General features: G+C 43.3%; 1 protein-coding gene across 2 annotated transcripts in view; it reads left to right on the top strand.

Moving 5' to 3' along the window:
• The window catches only part of CMYA5 (cardiomyopathy associated 5), a 150,515-nt gene that overhangs the window by 104,874 nt on the left and 27,486 nt on the right, over positions 1–18,155 (top strand). For both annotated transcript variants that reach the window (XM_068250143.1, XM_068250134.1), the window contains exon 10: positions 13,988–14,135. In XM_068250143.1, coding sequence (XP_068106244.1) covers positions 13,988–14,135 — 148 coding nt within the window. The remainder of the gene's footprint in view (positions 1–13,987; positions 14,136–18,155) is intronic.

The following is an 18,155-nucleotide window of genomic DNA, read 5'->3' as shown; positions in this document are numbered from 1 at the left end:
CAACCTAGATTGGCAGCAAGAGTGTTTGGACTGTTTTTTGTCATTGCACACAGAATTTTGGTTATGCCCCACGTGTTTCCTGGCATATTCTTGGGCACGTGTGTGACACACACACGCTCCCAGGTTACATGCGTGCTTATGTATACACGGGTAACCCCGTGGGGTGCATGTATACGGATTGCGGACAGTACTATTGCAAGGCACAGAATTCTCCAAGTGACGGGAGCGTGATAGGGAGCAGTGCACAGCCGGACAGCGCATGCTCCAACTGACGGTATTACCGAACCGAATAGCGGAGGATCCAGGCAGCGCGGGAGGACAGCGAGGGAGTGATCAGCCTGAAGGGGGCTGGAGGAAGCCCCAGGTATGTACCATTTTTTTTTCTATACACTTTTCAGGTTCACTTTAATGGGAACCTTTAGTAGCCTACACCTACTGTTTTGTGTAGACAGCGCTATGTTTTCAGTGCGCAAATGGTAAACCTAAGCACCCAGGTTACGGCACTGAGGAATTTAACAGAGCATTTGTTTGTTGATATAAATATGTTCTGTGCATATTCATGCAAGGTTAATCTGTGTGTTTATATTTCCTGTCTGTCGAGGCTTACAAGTGTATAATATCACACTAGTATCAATATGCTGTGAGTAACAGAAGCAGAGCAGGGTCAAATAAGACAGTGTGGTGCTAATCCCAGCCGGGGAGCAAGTGACCATATACTGCAGACACAGCAGGGCTGGAGATAGGCTGTGCTCTGCCTGCTGCAGATAATTCCTGCACAAAGTAGTGGCAGGCAGTCAGTTACTTGTCTTTCTTCTGAGCTGAGTTGACAATTGTTAATGCAAGATCATGTAATATGTAAATTATACATTCCGAAATGCTATACTACTGTAGTTATGTTTCTCTGTCCCCACACAAGGGTTGATTCACAAAGCTTTTCTCTTCTCTCTTCTTACTCCTTTCTCACCTCAACCATTAAATTACGTAGTAATCTACTGTATTTACAGGAGCCTCTTGTCATTGCCTAAAGAGAAGCCCTTTCCACTGTGCGCTTTGCATTGTCACTTCTTCCATAATAACCAACGCATTGCTAGCCTACATGTGTCTGTATAGCCTCGGCCCCGAACTATCATCCACAGAAACGAGTCCTGATCTCTGTGGGGCCACGGTCCTCAGGCGTGTGTACTAGGCTTAACCATTAGCCGCGATCACAGCAGTCTATCTACGCCCCGTAGGAGTACTTGTACCTCCCCCCCAGGGGTGTAGATACTCGTCTTCTGAAGTTCTTCTGCACGCGCACTTGCCCTCCACGGCAGCAGTTAGCGGACAGATTGGTGAATGGGAACATATGTTCCCAAAACCAATTTAAGTGCCTCCAATAATCTTTGCTACAGTGTAAAAAAAAAATCACTTTTGCTGATTCAGCTCCACCTAGTGGACAAATTTAAACACACACACACGCACACGCACGCACGCACGCACGCACGCACGCACACACACACACACACACACACACACACACAAATCCTACACTCATAACTAAAAATTATTAACCCCTTCCTGTTCCTGCCTCACTCCTATGGCTACCAAAATAAATGACTTTTAAACAAAAAAAATGAGGGCATTTCAAAAAGAATACATAAATTGTTTGGTTATGGACTTAACTTTTTATATATCTACAGTATGCTGTAAGGGTACATTATTGATGTTTTGCAAATTAGGGATTGTAATTTATTAAAGTATAAAGAGAAAACCAAACAAACAAAATGAAAAAATACACCTTTATTGCCAAATATTATACAGGGGTTGGACAAAATAATGGAAACACATAACATTTTGGCATCATAATCTTTGAACATGCTTTAAGCAATCAAAACTTGACATATGTTAATTTTTTTTGTTTATTATTTTTGTTATTTGATATGTTTAATTAAAATAATTGTTTTTTCAATTCAATTCAATTCACTTTATTGTCATTGTGTAACACAACGAAATTACTTTTCATGACAACCTCACGGTGCATATAGGGAACGGTGACAGTAAATTCGGGCGCCTGAGGCAAGTGGACAAATCGGGCGCCGCCATTCACTCCCATAATAAATATCGTTTAATGGGTGCCCGACAGGAAAAAAGGGCGCCGGAGAAAAATAACGTTTTATAAGCGGCGCCCGGAGACTTTTACTGTTTTATAACTGCTTCTCATGATTACACATTATTTTATGATTTATAATTTTTTAAACATTATTTTTAAACGAAAAACAGTACAATCTTTTTTAAAACATTATTTTTAAACGAAAAACAGCACAATATTTTTTTCACACGTTATTAATGCTTATCACAGGGGGGTCTTAGGTTTAGGCACCACCAGGGGGGTCTTAGGTTTAGGCACCAACAGGGGGGTCTTAGGTTTAGGCACCACCAGGGGGGTCTTAGGTTTAGGCACCACCAGGGGGGTCTTAGGTTTAGGCACCAACACGGGGGTCTAGGGGTTAGGGGTAGGTACAGGGAGGGTTACTTACTATTTTATTTTAAACGTAATTATACGTTTCACTTTTTAAACGGAAGATTAACGTTTTCACAATTGCCAATTTCATGCACATTATTTAATGATTTATAACTTTATAAAACATTATTTTTAAACGAAATATAGTACATTATATTTTTAAACGTTATTCATGTTTATCGTTTAAAACCCAGCGCCCTTTTTTCCCAGCGCCCCTTTTTAACGTACGCATAGGGAACATAGTAATAGTAACAAGGAAGAGAAGAAATTATACAAGTATGCCAGGTATTACAGATGTTTAAACAATTTGTACACAGTGTTAATTATTTCAGAGAGGATTCAGAGTTCATCAAGTTTATGGCGGATGGGAAAAAGCTGTCTTTCAGTCTGTTTGTGTGTGAGCGGATTGATCTAAAACGTTTACCTGATGGAAGGAGCTCGAACAGGGCATTTCCAGGGTGAGTGTTGTCCTCGATAATGTTTTTGGCCCTTCTCACGCTGCGAGTATTATACAAAAGTTCCAGTGATGGTTTTTACGCGTCCAGTGAAAAATGGCGCCGGTTAAATAATGGTGCCCCCTTCTGCCCGATATTTGTTTAAAACGATATTTATCGTTTTAAAGGTTAAAATAGTGCAGACCTTTTGAACGAAATTTAGCGTTTTAAACTTGTTTCTTTTTTGTCCTGCCTGAATGATAGTTATCGTTTTAAGCCCTGCTTTGCTGCCATTTGGAAAATGTCTGCCCGCCGACTTTAACGTTTAATAGTACAGCCCCCTTAAAAGCTAAAAACACCAAATTTGCAGGGAATGTTAAGAAGAAAATTGTAAACAAGAGGAAACATTTTTTTTCCAAAAGAACTTATAGTTTTTGAGAAAATCGATTTTGAATATTCTCCTTCTGACTGTGGGAAAATTAAATGCTTGCCGACTTTAGCGGTTAATAGCAAAGCCCCTTTAAATGCCAGAAATACCAATTGTGTAGGGAATGTTAAGAAGAACAGTGGGAACAAGAAGAGAAATTTTTTTTGCAAAAAGACCATATACTTTTTGAGAAAATCGATTTTAAAAGTTCAAAGGAAAAAAGTATCCATTTAAATCCCATAATGACATTTCTGCGGGAAACAATTTCCGCCGACTTTAGCAGTTAATAGCAAAGTCCCCTTAAATCCTAGCAACACCTAATTTGCAGGATATGTTAAAAAGATACTGGGAAACAATATTTAAAAAAAAATTAAAACATTTTATTTATTTTTAAATTTAAATTTTTGTTTTATGTTTTGAGCGTGGGAAATTTTTTGAAAAAAATGATGTGGGATTCCCCCTCCCGAGCCTCTGTAACCCCTTGTCTCCCATGCAGGCTGGGATAGCCAGAATGCGGAGCCCCGGCCGACTGGGGCTTCGCACCCTGAGCTATACCAGCCCGCGTGGTCCATGGTATGGGGAGGCTCGGGGGGAGGGGCGGCCAAGCCTTCCCCTCCCCCCCGGAGCCCTTGTCCAATCCATGACAAGGGGCTCTTCCCCACCTTCAGTGCCCCAGGAGGAGGTGGGGGCAACGACTCTCTGAGGGGGGGTTCATGGTGGCATCTGGGAGTCCCCTTTAAGAAGGGGATCCCAGATGCCCACCCCCATCCCAAAAGAAATGAGTATAGGGGTACAAAGAACCCCTTACCCATTTCCACAAAGGGTTAAATGAAATAAAAACACAACCACGAGAAAAGTATTTTAATAATCTTAATTTACCACAAATACTTCCCTGTACCTTTAAAAAAAAATTCCCACGCCAATATATCCTCGGAAATGATCCATCGTAAAGTATCCTCTATCTTGATTGAAGATCTCCCACGGCAATTAGCAATACTATACCTTACAATGCGTCCTGCATACGGACGCATAGCACCGTCTCCCGCTGTCCTCCCCGCCTCCTCACCTGTCACCCTAACCTAGCCTGGCACCTGGTGCACCCATGAGTCGTGTTTTTTTTATTTATTTCCCACACTCAGAACATTGAAAAAAAAAAAGTTGATAGCAAATTAAAAAAAAAACGACGTGGGGTTCCCCCTCCTGAGCCTCTGTAACCCCTTGTCCCCCATGCAGGCTGGGATAGCAAGAATGTGGAGCCCCGGCCGACTGGGGCTTCGCACCCTGAACTATACCAGCCCACATGGTCCATGGTATGTGGGGGCTCCGGGGGGAGGGGAGGCCAAGCCTCCCCCTCATGGACAATTCATTCATGGACAAGGGGCTCTTCCCCGCCTCCCTTGCCCCAGGTGGAGGCAGGGGCGATGACTCCCTGGGGGGGGGGTTCATGGTGGCATCTGGGAGTCCCCTTTAAGAAGGGGAACTCAGATGCCGGCCCCCCTCCCAGAAGAAATGAGTATTGGCGTGGGAATCTTTTCTTAAAGGTACAGGTAAGTATTTCTGAAGATCGCAAAACAGAGGATACTGTCGTCGTGGGACATAACAGATTATAGCGCTTGACCTTTTCCGAGGATAATGGCATGGGAATGTTTTCTTAAAGGTACAGGTAAGTATTTCTGAAGATCACAAGATAGAGGATACTGTCGTGGGACCTAATTGGCGTGGGAATTTTTCTTAAAGGTACAGGTAAGTATTTCTGGTTAATTTAGAACATTAAAGGACTTTTCTCATTGTTGCGTTTTTATTTCATTTAACCTTTTATGGAAATGGGTAAGGGGTACTTTGCACCCCTATACTCATTTTTCCTGAAAGGGGGAAGGCATCTGGGTTCCCCTTCTTAAAGGGGACTCCCAGATGCCACCATGAACCCCCCCCCCAGGGAGTCGTCACCCCCACCTCCTTCTGGGGTACCGGAGGTGGGGAAAAGTGCCCCTTGTCCATGGATTGGACAAGGGCTCCGGGGGGAGGGGGAGGCTTGGCCGCCCCTCCCCCCAGAGCCCCCCCATACCATGGACCATGCGGGCTGGTATAGCTCAGGGTGCGAAGCCCCAGTCAGCCGGGGCTCCGCATTCTGGCTATCCCAGCCTGCATGGGAGACAAGGGGTTACAGAGGCTCGGGAGGGGGGACCCCACGTCATTTAAAAAAAAAAATCCCGCACTCAGAACATAAAACAAAAATTTAACATTTTTTAAAAATAAATAAAAAAATTTAATTTTTGTTTTTAAATATTGTTTCCCAGTATCTTTTTAAAATATCCTGCAAATTTGGTGTTGCTAGGATTTAAGGGGACTTTGCTATTAACTGCTAAATTCGGCGGGAATTGTTTCCCGCAGAAATGTCATTACTGGATGTAAATGGATACTTTTTTCCTTTGAACTTTTAAAATCGATTTTCTCACAAAGTATAAGGTCTTTTTGAAAAAAAAAAATGTTCTTCTTGTTCCCACTGTTCTTCTTAACATTCCCTACACATTTGGTGTTTCTGGCATTTAAAGGGGCTTTGCTATTAACCGCTAAAGTCGGCCGGCGTTTAATTTTCCCACGGTCAGAAGAAGAAAATTCTAAATTGATTTCCTTAAAAACTATAAGGTCTTTTTGAAAAAAAAAATGTTCCTCTTGTTCACAATATCGTTCAGGCAGGACAAAAAAAAAACAAGTTTTAAAACGTTAAATTTCGTTCAAAAGGTCGGCGCCATTTTTTAACATTTAAAGTGATAAATATCGTTTTATAATGTAAGTTAATGGGGCGCCGTTGTTATCTATCGGCACTGGGCGCTATCTTTCACTGACCCCGTTTTTTACAGATATTTAAACAAAAGTTGGTTATAATTTATAAAAATGGCAGAACTCTCAGACTTTCAAAGAGGCCAAATTGTTGGTGCTCATATGGCAGGCGCTACTGTAACAGAAACTGCCCGAATGCTTGGCATTTCAAGAGGTACTGTCTGAAAAGTAATGACTGCCTTTGAAAGAGAAGGAAAAACGTCCTCAGCAAAGCACAGTTGTGTCCGAAAGTCGAAGTTGTCTGAGAGAGACCATCGGACTCTAAATCGAATTGTTAGAAAAGCTTGCAAGACCACGGCTCCTAAAATAACTGCAGAGCTGAATGAACACCTACAAAACCCAGTTTCCACAAAAACTGTTCGTCGGGAGCTGCAAAAATCTGGATTCCACGTAAGAACTGCAATTAGAAAACCTCTGCTCTCAAAGACAAATGTTTCAAAGCATTTAGAGTGGTGTAGAAACCACCAGAATTGGTCCCTCAAGCAGTGGAAAAATGTGTTTTTTTCTGACAAATCTTTGTTTACCTTATTTCCGACCTCCGGCCAAGTGTACGTTTGGAGACAGCCGAAAGAAGCATTTCATCCAAACTGCCTTCTCCCAACCGTAAAACATAGCGGGGGTTCTGTGATGATCTGGGGTGCTATTTCTTGGAAATCCGCTGGGCCAATGATTTTTCTTGATGGAAGAATTAACAGCCGAGGAATTTTAGGAATTTTGAGCGACCAAGTTCATCCTATGGTTCAAGAACTGTTTCCGGAGGGGAATGCCATCTTTCAAGATGATAATGCCCCAATCCATACAGCTAGAATTGTTAAAGAATGGCACGAGGAACATTCTAATGAAGTTGAGCATCTTATCTGGCCACCACAATCCCCAGACCTCAACATTATTGAGCATTTATGGGCGTTATTAGAGATTCAATTAAGAAGTCGATTTCTGCCGCCATTGTCTCTAAAAGAACTGGAGGGTGTTTTAACTGAAGAATGGGCTAAAATTCCTTTGGAGACAATTCACAATTTGTATAAATCAATACATCGGAGAATTGAGGCTGTAATTGCCGCAAAAGGTGGACCTACACCATATTCAAATATATTTTGTTGATTTTCAAGGTGTTTCCATTATTTTGTCCAACCCCTGTATTGTCGCCATACATTATACTAGGAACATAATTTTATTGTCGTGATAACTGGAACAAATGGGCAAATAGAAATAAAATGGGTGGGTTTTATCTAAAGTAACATTGTTTATTTTTAAACTATAGGGTTTGAAAATTGAGAAATAGTGTCTTTCAAAAAAATGTTTTTTTTGCTTACTATTCCCTCTAAAATGCATATAAAAAAATAACCCTTAGCAAAAAGTACCACCCAAAGAAAGCCTAATTAGTGGCAAAAAACCCCCTCTAATGTATAGATCATTTTGATGTGATAAGTAGTGATAAAGTTATTGGCGAATGAAAGGAAGGAGCGATGAAAGGCAAAAATTGCTCTGATCCATAAGGGGAATGACCCCTAGGGCCCGTTTCCACTTGTGCGGTGCGAATCGCCGTGCAGGTGTATGCGAATTTTACCAGGGCAGTGCCTGTGTGCTTTTCCATTGATTCCATGTGAATTCGCATGTGAATTCGTATGAAAATTCGCATACCAAAACCGCATGCGAATTCCCTATTAAATACATTGTATGCCAATCGCATAGCGGTATGCGAATTCTGATGGCTCTGCCATGCAGATTTTTCACGCGGATGAAAACGCACAGAAATCCTGACAAGTGGAAACAGTCCCATCCACTTGTATTGGCTATGCGAATTCGCATGCGGCAAACGCTTACAAATTTGCGATAGTGGAAACGGGCCCTTAGTGGTGAAGCCACTAATGGTCCACTTTCCCAAACAATTGACTGGCCGATCCAAAAAATGCTAACACATACCCAATCCGATACAAGCAATGAAATTGATCAGTTTTTCGATAAGTGCAATCGGTTGGAAACGATCAATCATGTCCACTAACAGGAGGGGAACACTTGATCAATGCAATCAATATGGCTCCAACCAATCACATTAATCGGATCGGCTGGTCGATCGTTCAGGAAATTGGACCATTAGTGGCCACATTAAGGAGAGCTAATTCATGAGATGAACATATACGGAGCCTGATGGCGCAGGTAACTTCGGTGCAAGGAGTTCAGCGCGGAGCGCCGAAGCTGGTGGCCTCTTATAGCGCGTACCACACAAGAGTAATTTGGGGCTCTGGCGATTGCCAGACCCTCAATTACACCCCCCTTCGACTCGGAATGGGAATAGCATTTAATACCCCCGGGAAGTTTATCAGCAGCAGGGAGAGCGTCATTTTGCTCACCCTGCGCCCAACTCACCAATGATGTATTAGTAGGTATGCTGCAGGTGCAGCCATATTAGTGCAGGTGCAGCATTGCCATGCACTAGCACAGCGGAGAACCCGGATGCGAACTATAAGGGGGTCTGGTCAGCGGGACGGAGAGGATACAGGAACCCTCTTCATAGGTAAGTATCTTATCTTTTGCATTAGGGTCGCCTCGGGTTTGCTTTAATCAGGAGCCCATTAACCTATCGTAATGTTTTTGAGCTATAGGAGGAAACCAGAGCACACAGCGTCACTATATTTCCTTTTGTTGCTATAACGTGCTTTAATTTACAAGCCATGGGTATGATGTCATTTTTAAGTTTAGACTGTGACTACCTGCCTATGCCAGTAAATCAGCAGTTCTTTAGTTCCTTGATATGTGTGAATGTGAAAATGCTGCTGGACAGGCAGTCCAGAGCTCTCCACTTACCATTCATCAAAGATTGATTTCTTGCTTGCCCTTGGTTTGTCCTCTGCCCCAGTACTCCTCTATCACCCTCGCTGGACTTTGTACACAGCTTTGCACATTTCCAGTTTTTTAACATTTGAAAACAACCTTTGGAACTGCGTAGTCAGACATTCTGGAGTGAAGCAGAGCCGGTGTCACTTTGTTATGCTGAGAGTGGTAACAAGTTGTTGAAAGACGTATTTAAAGAGGCAGTCTAGAGAGCTCTGGCAGCAAGTATGGATGGAACTTTTCCCTGGAACCCATAAGTACTATAAGCTGTATTGATTAAACGGGTTTGTTAGGATTCAGATGCCAAAGACTAGAAAAAAAGATGGCACCTCTGTGGCTTGCAATTCCATGTTTGCACTGCAAGCAGAGGAGTCAGGGTTGGCGCTTCCATAGGGGAAAAACTAGGCAATTGCCCGGTACCCCAGAACTGACTGATGGATTTCCCTCCGTTACCCCCTCCCCCAAGTGAATAGTGGTCTCAGAGGCCCCTGCAGAATGTTGGCAGTGGAACAAACTAACCTGCTCGGACATGGCGGTCTTCCATCAGTTTGTGTGCTTCTCTCTTCATCCCTGCTGGCCACCTCTTCTCCATGAACCGATGGCATGTACATGAGTACATGAGTACATGAGTACATGAGTACATGAGTACGACTCTGGAACCCAGGGAACACTTGGAGTAAACCTGTAACTTTTAAGGGAGAGAAATACAGATACTTACCTCAGTAGATTCTCCAGAGGATCCCCATGTCCTCCTCTCGATCACTGCTGGACCCTCTGGAAGTTCAAGCATGGCTGCACTGTGCCGGCGCAGAACTCCTCGCACCTGCGCAGTAGAATGGTCCCTTGAACTTGGCAGATAAAGTTGTTGTCTATGAGGATTGAAGGATCCCAGCGCTGGAACAGTGAGGTGCAGGGGGGTTGAGGGAAGCCTCTGGATTATCTAAGGAGAGTATCTAACCAGGGCCCTTTCTTTCCATTCAGGTACACTTAATACTATGGGTGGTTGTTCAGGAACAAGGGGCAACCTAACCACCTAATGCTGCCTCCCGAGAATGGGGGGGGGGGGGGTTAAGTTGGGGGTCCCTCAGTCAATTTACACTTTTTTAGGACCACAGATTACAGTTGAGCCTTTGATGTTGGCCTCATCATGATTTCCATGCATTTGCGAAACTGTCCTATTGATATATTTGTTTTAATGCAATTAGGTACTCTTGCTGTCTCTGTGTGAGTGAGCCAGGGATCTGTTTAATGTTGTTTTGTCCAAATGAATCACTTTGAACTTGTTTTGGAAACCACTCTGAAAAGTAACAATATGGTGACATCTTATGTAGCCTAAAATGACACGCACCAGTAATTTTTTACAGCTGTGTTTACTCTTTTGTCCCTGTGACTGACCTAGGCCTGTCCTCATTATTCAGCCAAGTCTATAAATACTAGTAGGGCTGGTGGAAATGCATCAGTTTTAAAACCGTTTTACAGTCTTGCCAAATGTGTAAATAGTCTTAAAAAGAACCTGAGATGGGGCCACAGCAATACAACATACATACCTGGGGCTTCCTCCAGCCCCCTCTGGCCTGATTGCTCTCACACCGTCCTCTTCTGACTCCCCGTTTGCCTGCAATTGAATCAGAATCATTTATTTCGCCAAGCACGACTGAGTCGTGCCCGGAATTGGGCTTGGCATACAGGGCTGTCCTCTGAATATCCTCCAGTCTAGGGCCAACTGCACATGTGTGCACTCCCATCCCGTTCACAATTCCAGGAGAGAGACAGGGGAGAGCGCCAGGCCATGCCTGCACCAACTGGCCCCGACTGGAGGATTTTCCGGGGCGAGTTGTAGGCGAACGAGCAGTCAGAACAGGACGGCGTGAGATAGATTAGGTCGAAAGGACTGGAGGAAGCCCCAAGTATGTATCTTTTATTACTTTGGCCTCTTCTCAGGTACACTTTAAGAAGACACAATACTCAAGGTAGGACTGCTTCCCTGATCTCTGATCTGGGTGGAATGGTTGACTAGCACCACTGGTAATGCATTCCAATACTCGATGTGACATGCCCTGTTTACCAGCTTAAGATTTGGGAATGTACAACCATACTCTACTAAGTCAAGGCCTACAAAGTCCATTCCATTCACATGCTGTTACTCTTTCTGTAAAGCTTTCCTTGGAAGCTGGATCATCATGCACATACTCCAGAGGTCCTGCAAAGCCTATGCTGAGGTGTTACATGCAGTAGTTTGTAGACCTCAACACAGAAGAGGTCAAGGCATGAGGCATTTACGTATGCAGCAGACAAAACAAACAACAAAATCCAAAGGACTTGCCATGCCATTCCAACTCTGAAGTGTCACAGAGATCTAAGGCTACAAAATACTCAGATAGCTCATGGTGACCCACTAGGAAACTGTAAGGGACTAAAAGAGACCGAAAAGTGCCCTTACTAAAAAAAAACTTACAATACATTTTCCTTCTTAAAAAAAAAGGTATTTCAGCTTTAAGTGAACAACTATGGTTTTCCATGATGCATCACTCTTAAATATGCAAATCATTACCAGGAAGGGGAGTTTTAGGGTTTGGCATCAGGAAGGGTGGAGGTTTAGGTATCAGGAAGAGGGGGTTTAAGGGTTAGGCATCAGTAAGGGGGGTTTTAGGGTCAGGTGTCAGGTAGGGTGGTTTTTGGGTTAGACGTCAGGAAGGGGGGCTTTAGGGTTAGGTGTAAGGAAGGTAGCTTTAAGGTTAGGCATCAAGAAGGGGGCTTTTAAGGTTAGGCATCAGAAAGGGGGGTTTTAGGGTTAGACATCGGCGAGGGGAGGAATCTGTGAGAGAGTAAGTTTAGGTTTAGTTGAAGTAAAATATCGGTAACCCTTACCAATGTTTTACTATCATCATTACCACTGTAATATTTTTCATTTTCATTGGCCCCAATTTTACACTGGTATTTATCGTTTACCCTTATTTCGGCTTCACCCGGCGCCAGTTTTTCCTTGGATGGCTCCATTTGGCTACAATCAGCCCCGGTAATCTGGCACAGTTGCGACAGTCGTCTCTTCTGCACATGCCAGTTACCGGGGCTGATTGCTGGAGAACGGTGGCGAGGGACGTATCAGTGCTCATGGGGCTGCTGGAAGCACCGAGTATGTATCAAATATTTTAGGTATCACCTAAACAACTTTTGTTGTTATGTCTTTGGATTCACTCCTATATTAAGGAATACATCAAGTTTTTGGCAGCGCTATGAAATCCCAAAGCATGTTGGCTCACACATAACACTGTTGTTTATGAGATACTGCATTGGGGGTTTGGAAGCTTAGCACCACAGTGTGGTCATCTGATGTCCATTCCACAGAGCATCCACAGCATCTTGAGTTTCAGGCTTCAACCTCCGGTGCTGTCGTCTGTCTGCTGGGTCTTTCCTGTTTATCAGCAGCCTATGCGAGCTTTTATCTTTCCCCGGGAGTGAATTGTAGTCTTCAGTAACAGAATCTGCCATATAGGACATCGTGTTGTTTGGTAACAGAATCTGCCATACAATACGCAACGTTACTGTTACACCTTTGTTGCTGAAACAGTTTATTGGGTGTTGATACCTTAATACTGGTGGATTTATTGTTCCTTCTCTTTCAGCAATGCTAAAGCAAAACAGCACAAGTAAAACATGCCCAGGTAGAAATAGTTTACTCCAGAAATAACTTCACTGTAGGGCATTGTGTTCATGCTCTGGTCATTGGTGCTGCCTTACAGCATGGGGCATGTTTTAAAGAGAGTCTGAAACGATATTTAAAAAAACAAACAGATATTTACCTAAGGAGGGGGAAGGCTCTAGGTCCAATAGAGCTTTCCTGGTTGTCTCCTGGTCCCCGCGTTCTCCTGCAGGCTCTCGCTGTTAGCAGTCTTCAACCCATGGGTCGGAGATTGCTCTCTTCCACTTTGGGTGGGCGTCGGAAGTCTTCGGGAGCACGCTCGCTCCTGAAGATGGGCCGCCCATACTGCGCATGCACCATTACATTACATCACACCATTACACGTGCGTGCGCATTACAGAGCCGCCCGTCTTCTCGAGCACTCAGCCTCATGAAGACTTCCAAAGTCTCCCACGGTGGGAGATTTGAACAGAAGAGCCTGCAGGGGAACAAGCAGATGAGGAGAGGAACAGGAAGGCTCTGTAGGACCCAGAACCTTCCGTCTCCTTTGGTGAGTATTTTTTTTTTTTTTTTAATTATCGCTTCAAATTCACTTTAAGCATTAGAAGATGTGGCTTCACAACCACAAGTCCCAATGACGCAGCGCAATTCAAATGCCTTTGGCCTGTGGGTATATACAGTATTTTAAATCAGCAATACAGTACAGAGCATCTTACCTTCACCACACCTGATAAAACCGGACTCACCACCAGAGTATATATTATTCTAGAAGGGATACTGGGATACTTAACATTAAGTCCGTTGCAATGCACATGATCATATAAAGCGCATCACAATGGGTTTCAAAATTAGTGTCTACCAGTAACAGACCGTAGCACATGTTAGCTCGTTGTCATTAATTTGTAATGTGGCATAACATGCACGTTTTTCAGTAGTGCATACCTGCACGAGAGCAGCTGACAGGCGGGGAATGTACCGCCATCAGCTGCTTGTTTAAAGGAGGCCTAACACAAGGCAAAACAAAAAAGGTAGAGATCACTCATGCAAATGTTTTATAAAGCATAGTAAAGGATTTTGTGAACTTATTTTGCAGTACTAGGCAAACCATGATCATCATCTGCACATCATTTTGCTGAGCCCATGCCTAGATATAATTTTGAAAGAAATAATATACTGTATTTCACATTACAGAACTCTTTATTGTCCTGTTACAAATGAAAGTACACATAAGTGCTGCATACCACCCAGAGGAAGCTTCAATTTAGCAGGTAAGGTACACAACATTTATTGACTTGTCCTTATTTTATTGGCAGCACCCTCCACCCCTCTGATCAAAGCGGAGGAGTGCACCGTGTGCTGGAACACCGCTGTCATCAGATGGAGCACTGCTCACCCCGAGTCCACAGAGACCTTCACCCTGGAGTGGTGTAAGCAGTACTCCTCCGAGGGAGAAGGGCTCAGGTAAGATCATTATTATACATTTATATAGTGCTGCTGGCATCTTCTGCAGTGCTTTGCAAAGTTCAAAGTAATTTCTCTTATTGCTAATATGTTCTTCTGGAATCATTTGGAACCCAAGTTTGCATATTAGTCACATTTTCAAATCATCTTTGGTGCACATAGCAGACATCCTGATAGGTTCCACTTAAAGAGGAACTTTATTGTATATAACTTTAAGTGGAATGAAACTCAAATTTCACCTACGTTCTAAACTAAAGCATAAAATATAGCATAATAGCTAAAAAATATATAACTGGTATTTACTGGAAAGGTTGACACTCAAACTTTTACTTCACTCAGAAGCTAATTGATAAGGTTGCCATAGCAAAATTATTAGATTGACTTGTCCTGTACTAAGCTGTATAAACCATGCAGAAAGTTTCTGCTATACCCAGAATCGAAGCTTAGAACTTTCTCTACTTTATTTGCTCAGTAATAACTTGATTACAAGTCAACCTGATAATTTGTCCTGCAGCCAGCAATGATATCAATATGCTTCAGTGAAGTGTAAATATGCCTTCAAATGACATTAGACCAGTCTTATACAGTCTCATATTTGTTTTTGTCTGTGTTTTTTGTTTTTGTACTGTGTTTAACCACTTACGTACCGGCGGTCTCTGCCCCCTTAAGGACCAGAGAACGCTGGTACAATACCGACGGAACCCCGACGAATCGCCGTGCATACCGGGATCCTCCTGACTTAGACTGTGCCGTCTCTATGATGGCAGACTCATGTGAGCTGGTCAGGAACCGCTTTCATTGGCTCCTGACCGTGTCTATCAATGTAAGCCTATGGGAGCGGCTTGCATTTATAGACACGGCCAGGAGCCAATGAAATCGGCTCCTGTCCGGCTCACATGGCTCTGCTGTCATAGAGACGGCAGAGTCCATGACAGGAAGTTCCCGGTATGCGGCGGTGACGGCGGTTGCAGCGGGTATGCACGGCGATTCGTCGGGTTTGAGCGGCACGATTGGCGGGGAGCGACGGAAACAGCGGATGCGCGCTGCGGGAGGTGATTAAAATCTATGCCCTGCCAGCTAAGAGCCCACCAAAACAGGGAGTAGATTCCAATCACTGAGGTCCTTAAGTAGTTAATCTTTTAGAGCAAGATGATTAGATGATAGTCTTATCCCACTGTAGTGAATAAAATAGCTTATTTTTTTACAATATACATTTATAGATAATTTAGTCAATGTTTGCTCATGTAAAATCTTATCTCGTCCTTACATTCTGAAATGTATCATTGATGTTGCCAACTTTACTGCTGGTAAGCTGAGATGTTTGTTCCCCCTCTGTGACGTGACCAGGATCATTACATAATCTCCCAGAGTGCTTTTGGGGAGAAGGCTGCCTGACATAGCCTAGGCTTGACATCACTGGGAGGGTGGCAATTACATACCAATCAACAGCAATATATAGACATAAGAAGTGTTTCTGATGCTGAAACCAGATTTTGATGATGTACAGATATGCGCACAAGCCACACACACCTAATAATACTCAGATGGTCTGAAGATGGGTGGGAGAAGACAGCAACCAGCCAAACAACCCCAACTCCAGACTTCTCTTAGGAATCGTTAATGACTGTAGTTATGTAAATTTAATGCAAACTGGCCGCAGCTTGGAATTGGGCCAAGTAGGAAGTGCATTTCATTAGCTCAGTTGCATACAAAGTCAATTAAATTTGCATGCAACTTAGAATTATTTACATATCTTCTTCAGATCGATTGACAAAGCAGAGTTGATAACATAAATTGAAAGCTCCACACAGCTTGGAAGCTTAAAGTGGATCCGAGATAAACTTGTACTCATTGCATAATTGTGTTCCTTTCATATCATTTATAGGGCATTCCTCAAGCCTAATACTTTTTTGTTTTGTTTTAATACTCTAATTCCCTATAAACTAAACAAGCCTCTCCCACAGCTCCTTTTGTGCCTTGGTACTGTAGCAAGGGTTAATAGGAGCTCAGTCTGGGCACACACAGGCAAGCTGATAGCATCTCCAGCCCTCAGCCTGTGACAATGTGACAAACAGAACATGGCTGTCCTCATTGTATCACGGGCAGTGGCATAGCTAAGGAGTTGTGGGCCCCGATGCAAGTTTTACAATGGGGCACCCCAAGCACTCTATACATATCAATTGATATGGCGCACCAAAACCTGTCAATGGCAACTACAGAGGTGCAAGAAGGGGATGGAGAACAGTTTGTAAATGATTACCACTATTCAAAGTATCTATAGAAGTGATTATTATGAGCACAGGACCAATAGAGAGCTAATACTGTAGTTGAGGGAGGGCCCTTCGGGGCCCCTCTGGCCCAAGGGCCCCGATGCGGTCGCTACTTCTGCACCCCCTATTGCTACGCCCCTGATCACAGGAATAAATAATCATGAACTTTTGAAGCTGTTTGCAGCTAGATATGCGGTGTAAACTATCTAAACTTTAGATAAGATATATAGACAAGTTACTTGTCATAGTTAGTTTTTCATCTCAGATCCGCTTTAAGTCGGAAATGGACATTTGCTGTGTTTTATTTCTAGAGCAAAAGAAAAGGTTACAACTAGTGATGAGCAAAAAATTTACTTAACATACAAATTTACGATGACGGAAATAAATTGATCTGGTCAAAGCCAGCAGCCGGTTAACCGACCAGCTTTGATTGACTAAATGTTTTTTCTTTTCCTGGGTTAGTGGAAATATGCGTTAGGAGATTATTTTTCTTCATCATTAGCAGCCTCTGCATTTATTGCTGCTTGTTTACCTGTTGGGAAGATTTGCCTTCACCTCTTCTGGTATTAGTAATAGGAACTCAGTGAATCTTTCCAGCTGTATCAAACACAACAGCAATATTTCTCATAAAAGTGACAACTTCTTCCCACAGTCAGTAGTAATAGTGGAAGTCCGCAGTGCACCGTGTTCAGACTCGTTACAAAAGCGGCAAGGCAGAAAACACAAATAATCAGAATGTACATTAGCTCTAGTGTTGGGCGAACACCTAGATGTTCGGGTTCGCCGAACATCGCCGCGATGTTTGGGTGTTCACGCCAAACTCCGAACATAATGGAAGTCAATGGGGACCCGAACTTTCGTGCTTTGTAAAGCTTCCTTACATGCTACATACCCCAAATTTGCAGGGTATGTGCACATTGGGAGTGGGTACAAGAGGGAAAAAAATATTTGAAAAAGAGCTTATAGTTTTTGAGAAAATTGATTGTAAAGTTTCAAAGGAAAAACTGTCTTTTAAATGTGGAAAATGTCATGTTTCTTTGCAGACACAGAGTGGCAGTAAACAGAATGCTATATAGTGTGGCTGAGCGAGGTACACAGAGTGGCAGTAAACAGAATGCTATATAGTGTGGCTGAGCGAGCGGTGTACTACTATTCCCAGCAGACACAGAGTGGCAGTAAACACAATGCTATATAGTGTGGCTGAGCGAGGTACACAGAGTGGCAGTAAACACAATGCTATATAGTGTGGCCGAGCGAGCGGTGTACTACTATTCCCAGCAGACACAGAGTGGCAGTAAACAGAATGCTATATAGTGTGGCTGAGCGAGGTACACAGAGTGGCAGTAAACACAATGCTATATAGTGTGGCTGAGCGAGCGGTGTACTACTATTCCCAGCAGACACAAAGTGGCAGCAAACACAATGCTATATAGTGTGGCTGAGCGAGGTACACAGAGTGGCAGTAAACAGAATGCTATATAGTGTGGCTGAGCGAGCGGTGTACTACTATTCCCAGCAGACACAGAGTGGCAGTAAACAGAATGCTATATAGTGTGGCTGAGCGAGGTACACAGAGTGGCAGTAAACAGAATGCTATATAGTGTGGCTGAGCGAGCGGTGTACTACTATTCCCAGCAGACACAGAGTGGCAGTAAACAGAATGCTATATAGTGTGGCTGAGCGAGGTACTCAGAGTGGCAGTAAACACAATGCTATATAGTGTGGCTGAGCGAGCGGTGTACTACTATTC

Source organism: Hyperolius riggenbachi, chromosome 1, assembly GCF_040937935.1.
Source record: "Hyperolius riggenbachi isolate aHypRig1 chromosome 1, aHypRig1.pri, whole genome shotgun sequence".
NCBI lineage: Eukaryota > Metazoa > Chordata > Amphibia > Anura > Hyperoliidae > Hyperolius > Hyperolius riggenbachi.
Note: the sequence above shows the minus strand (reverse complement) of the source record. Positions and strands in the feature narration are given on the sequence as shown.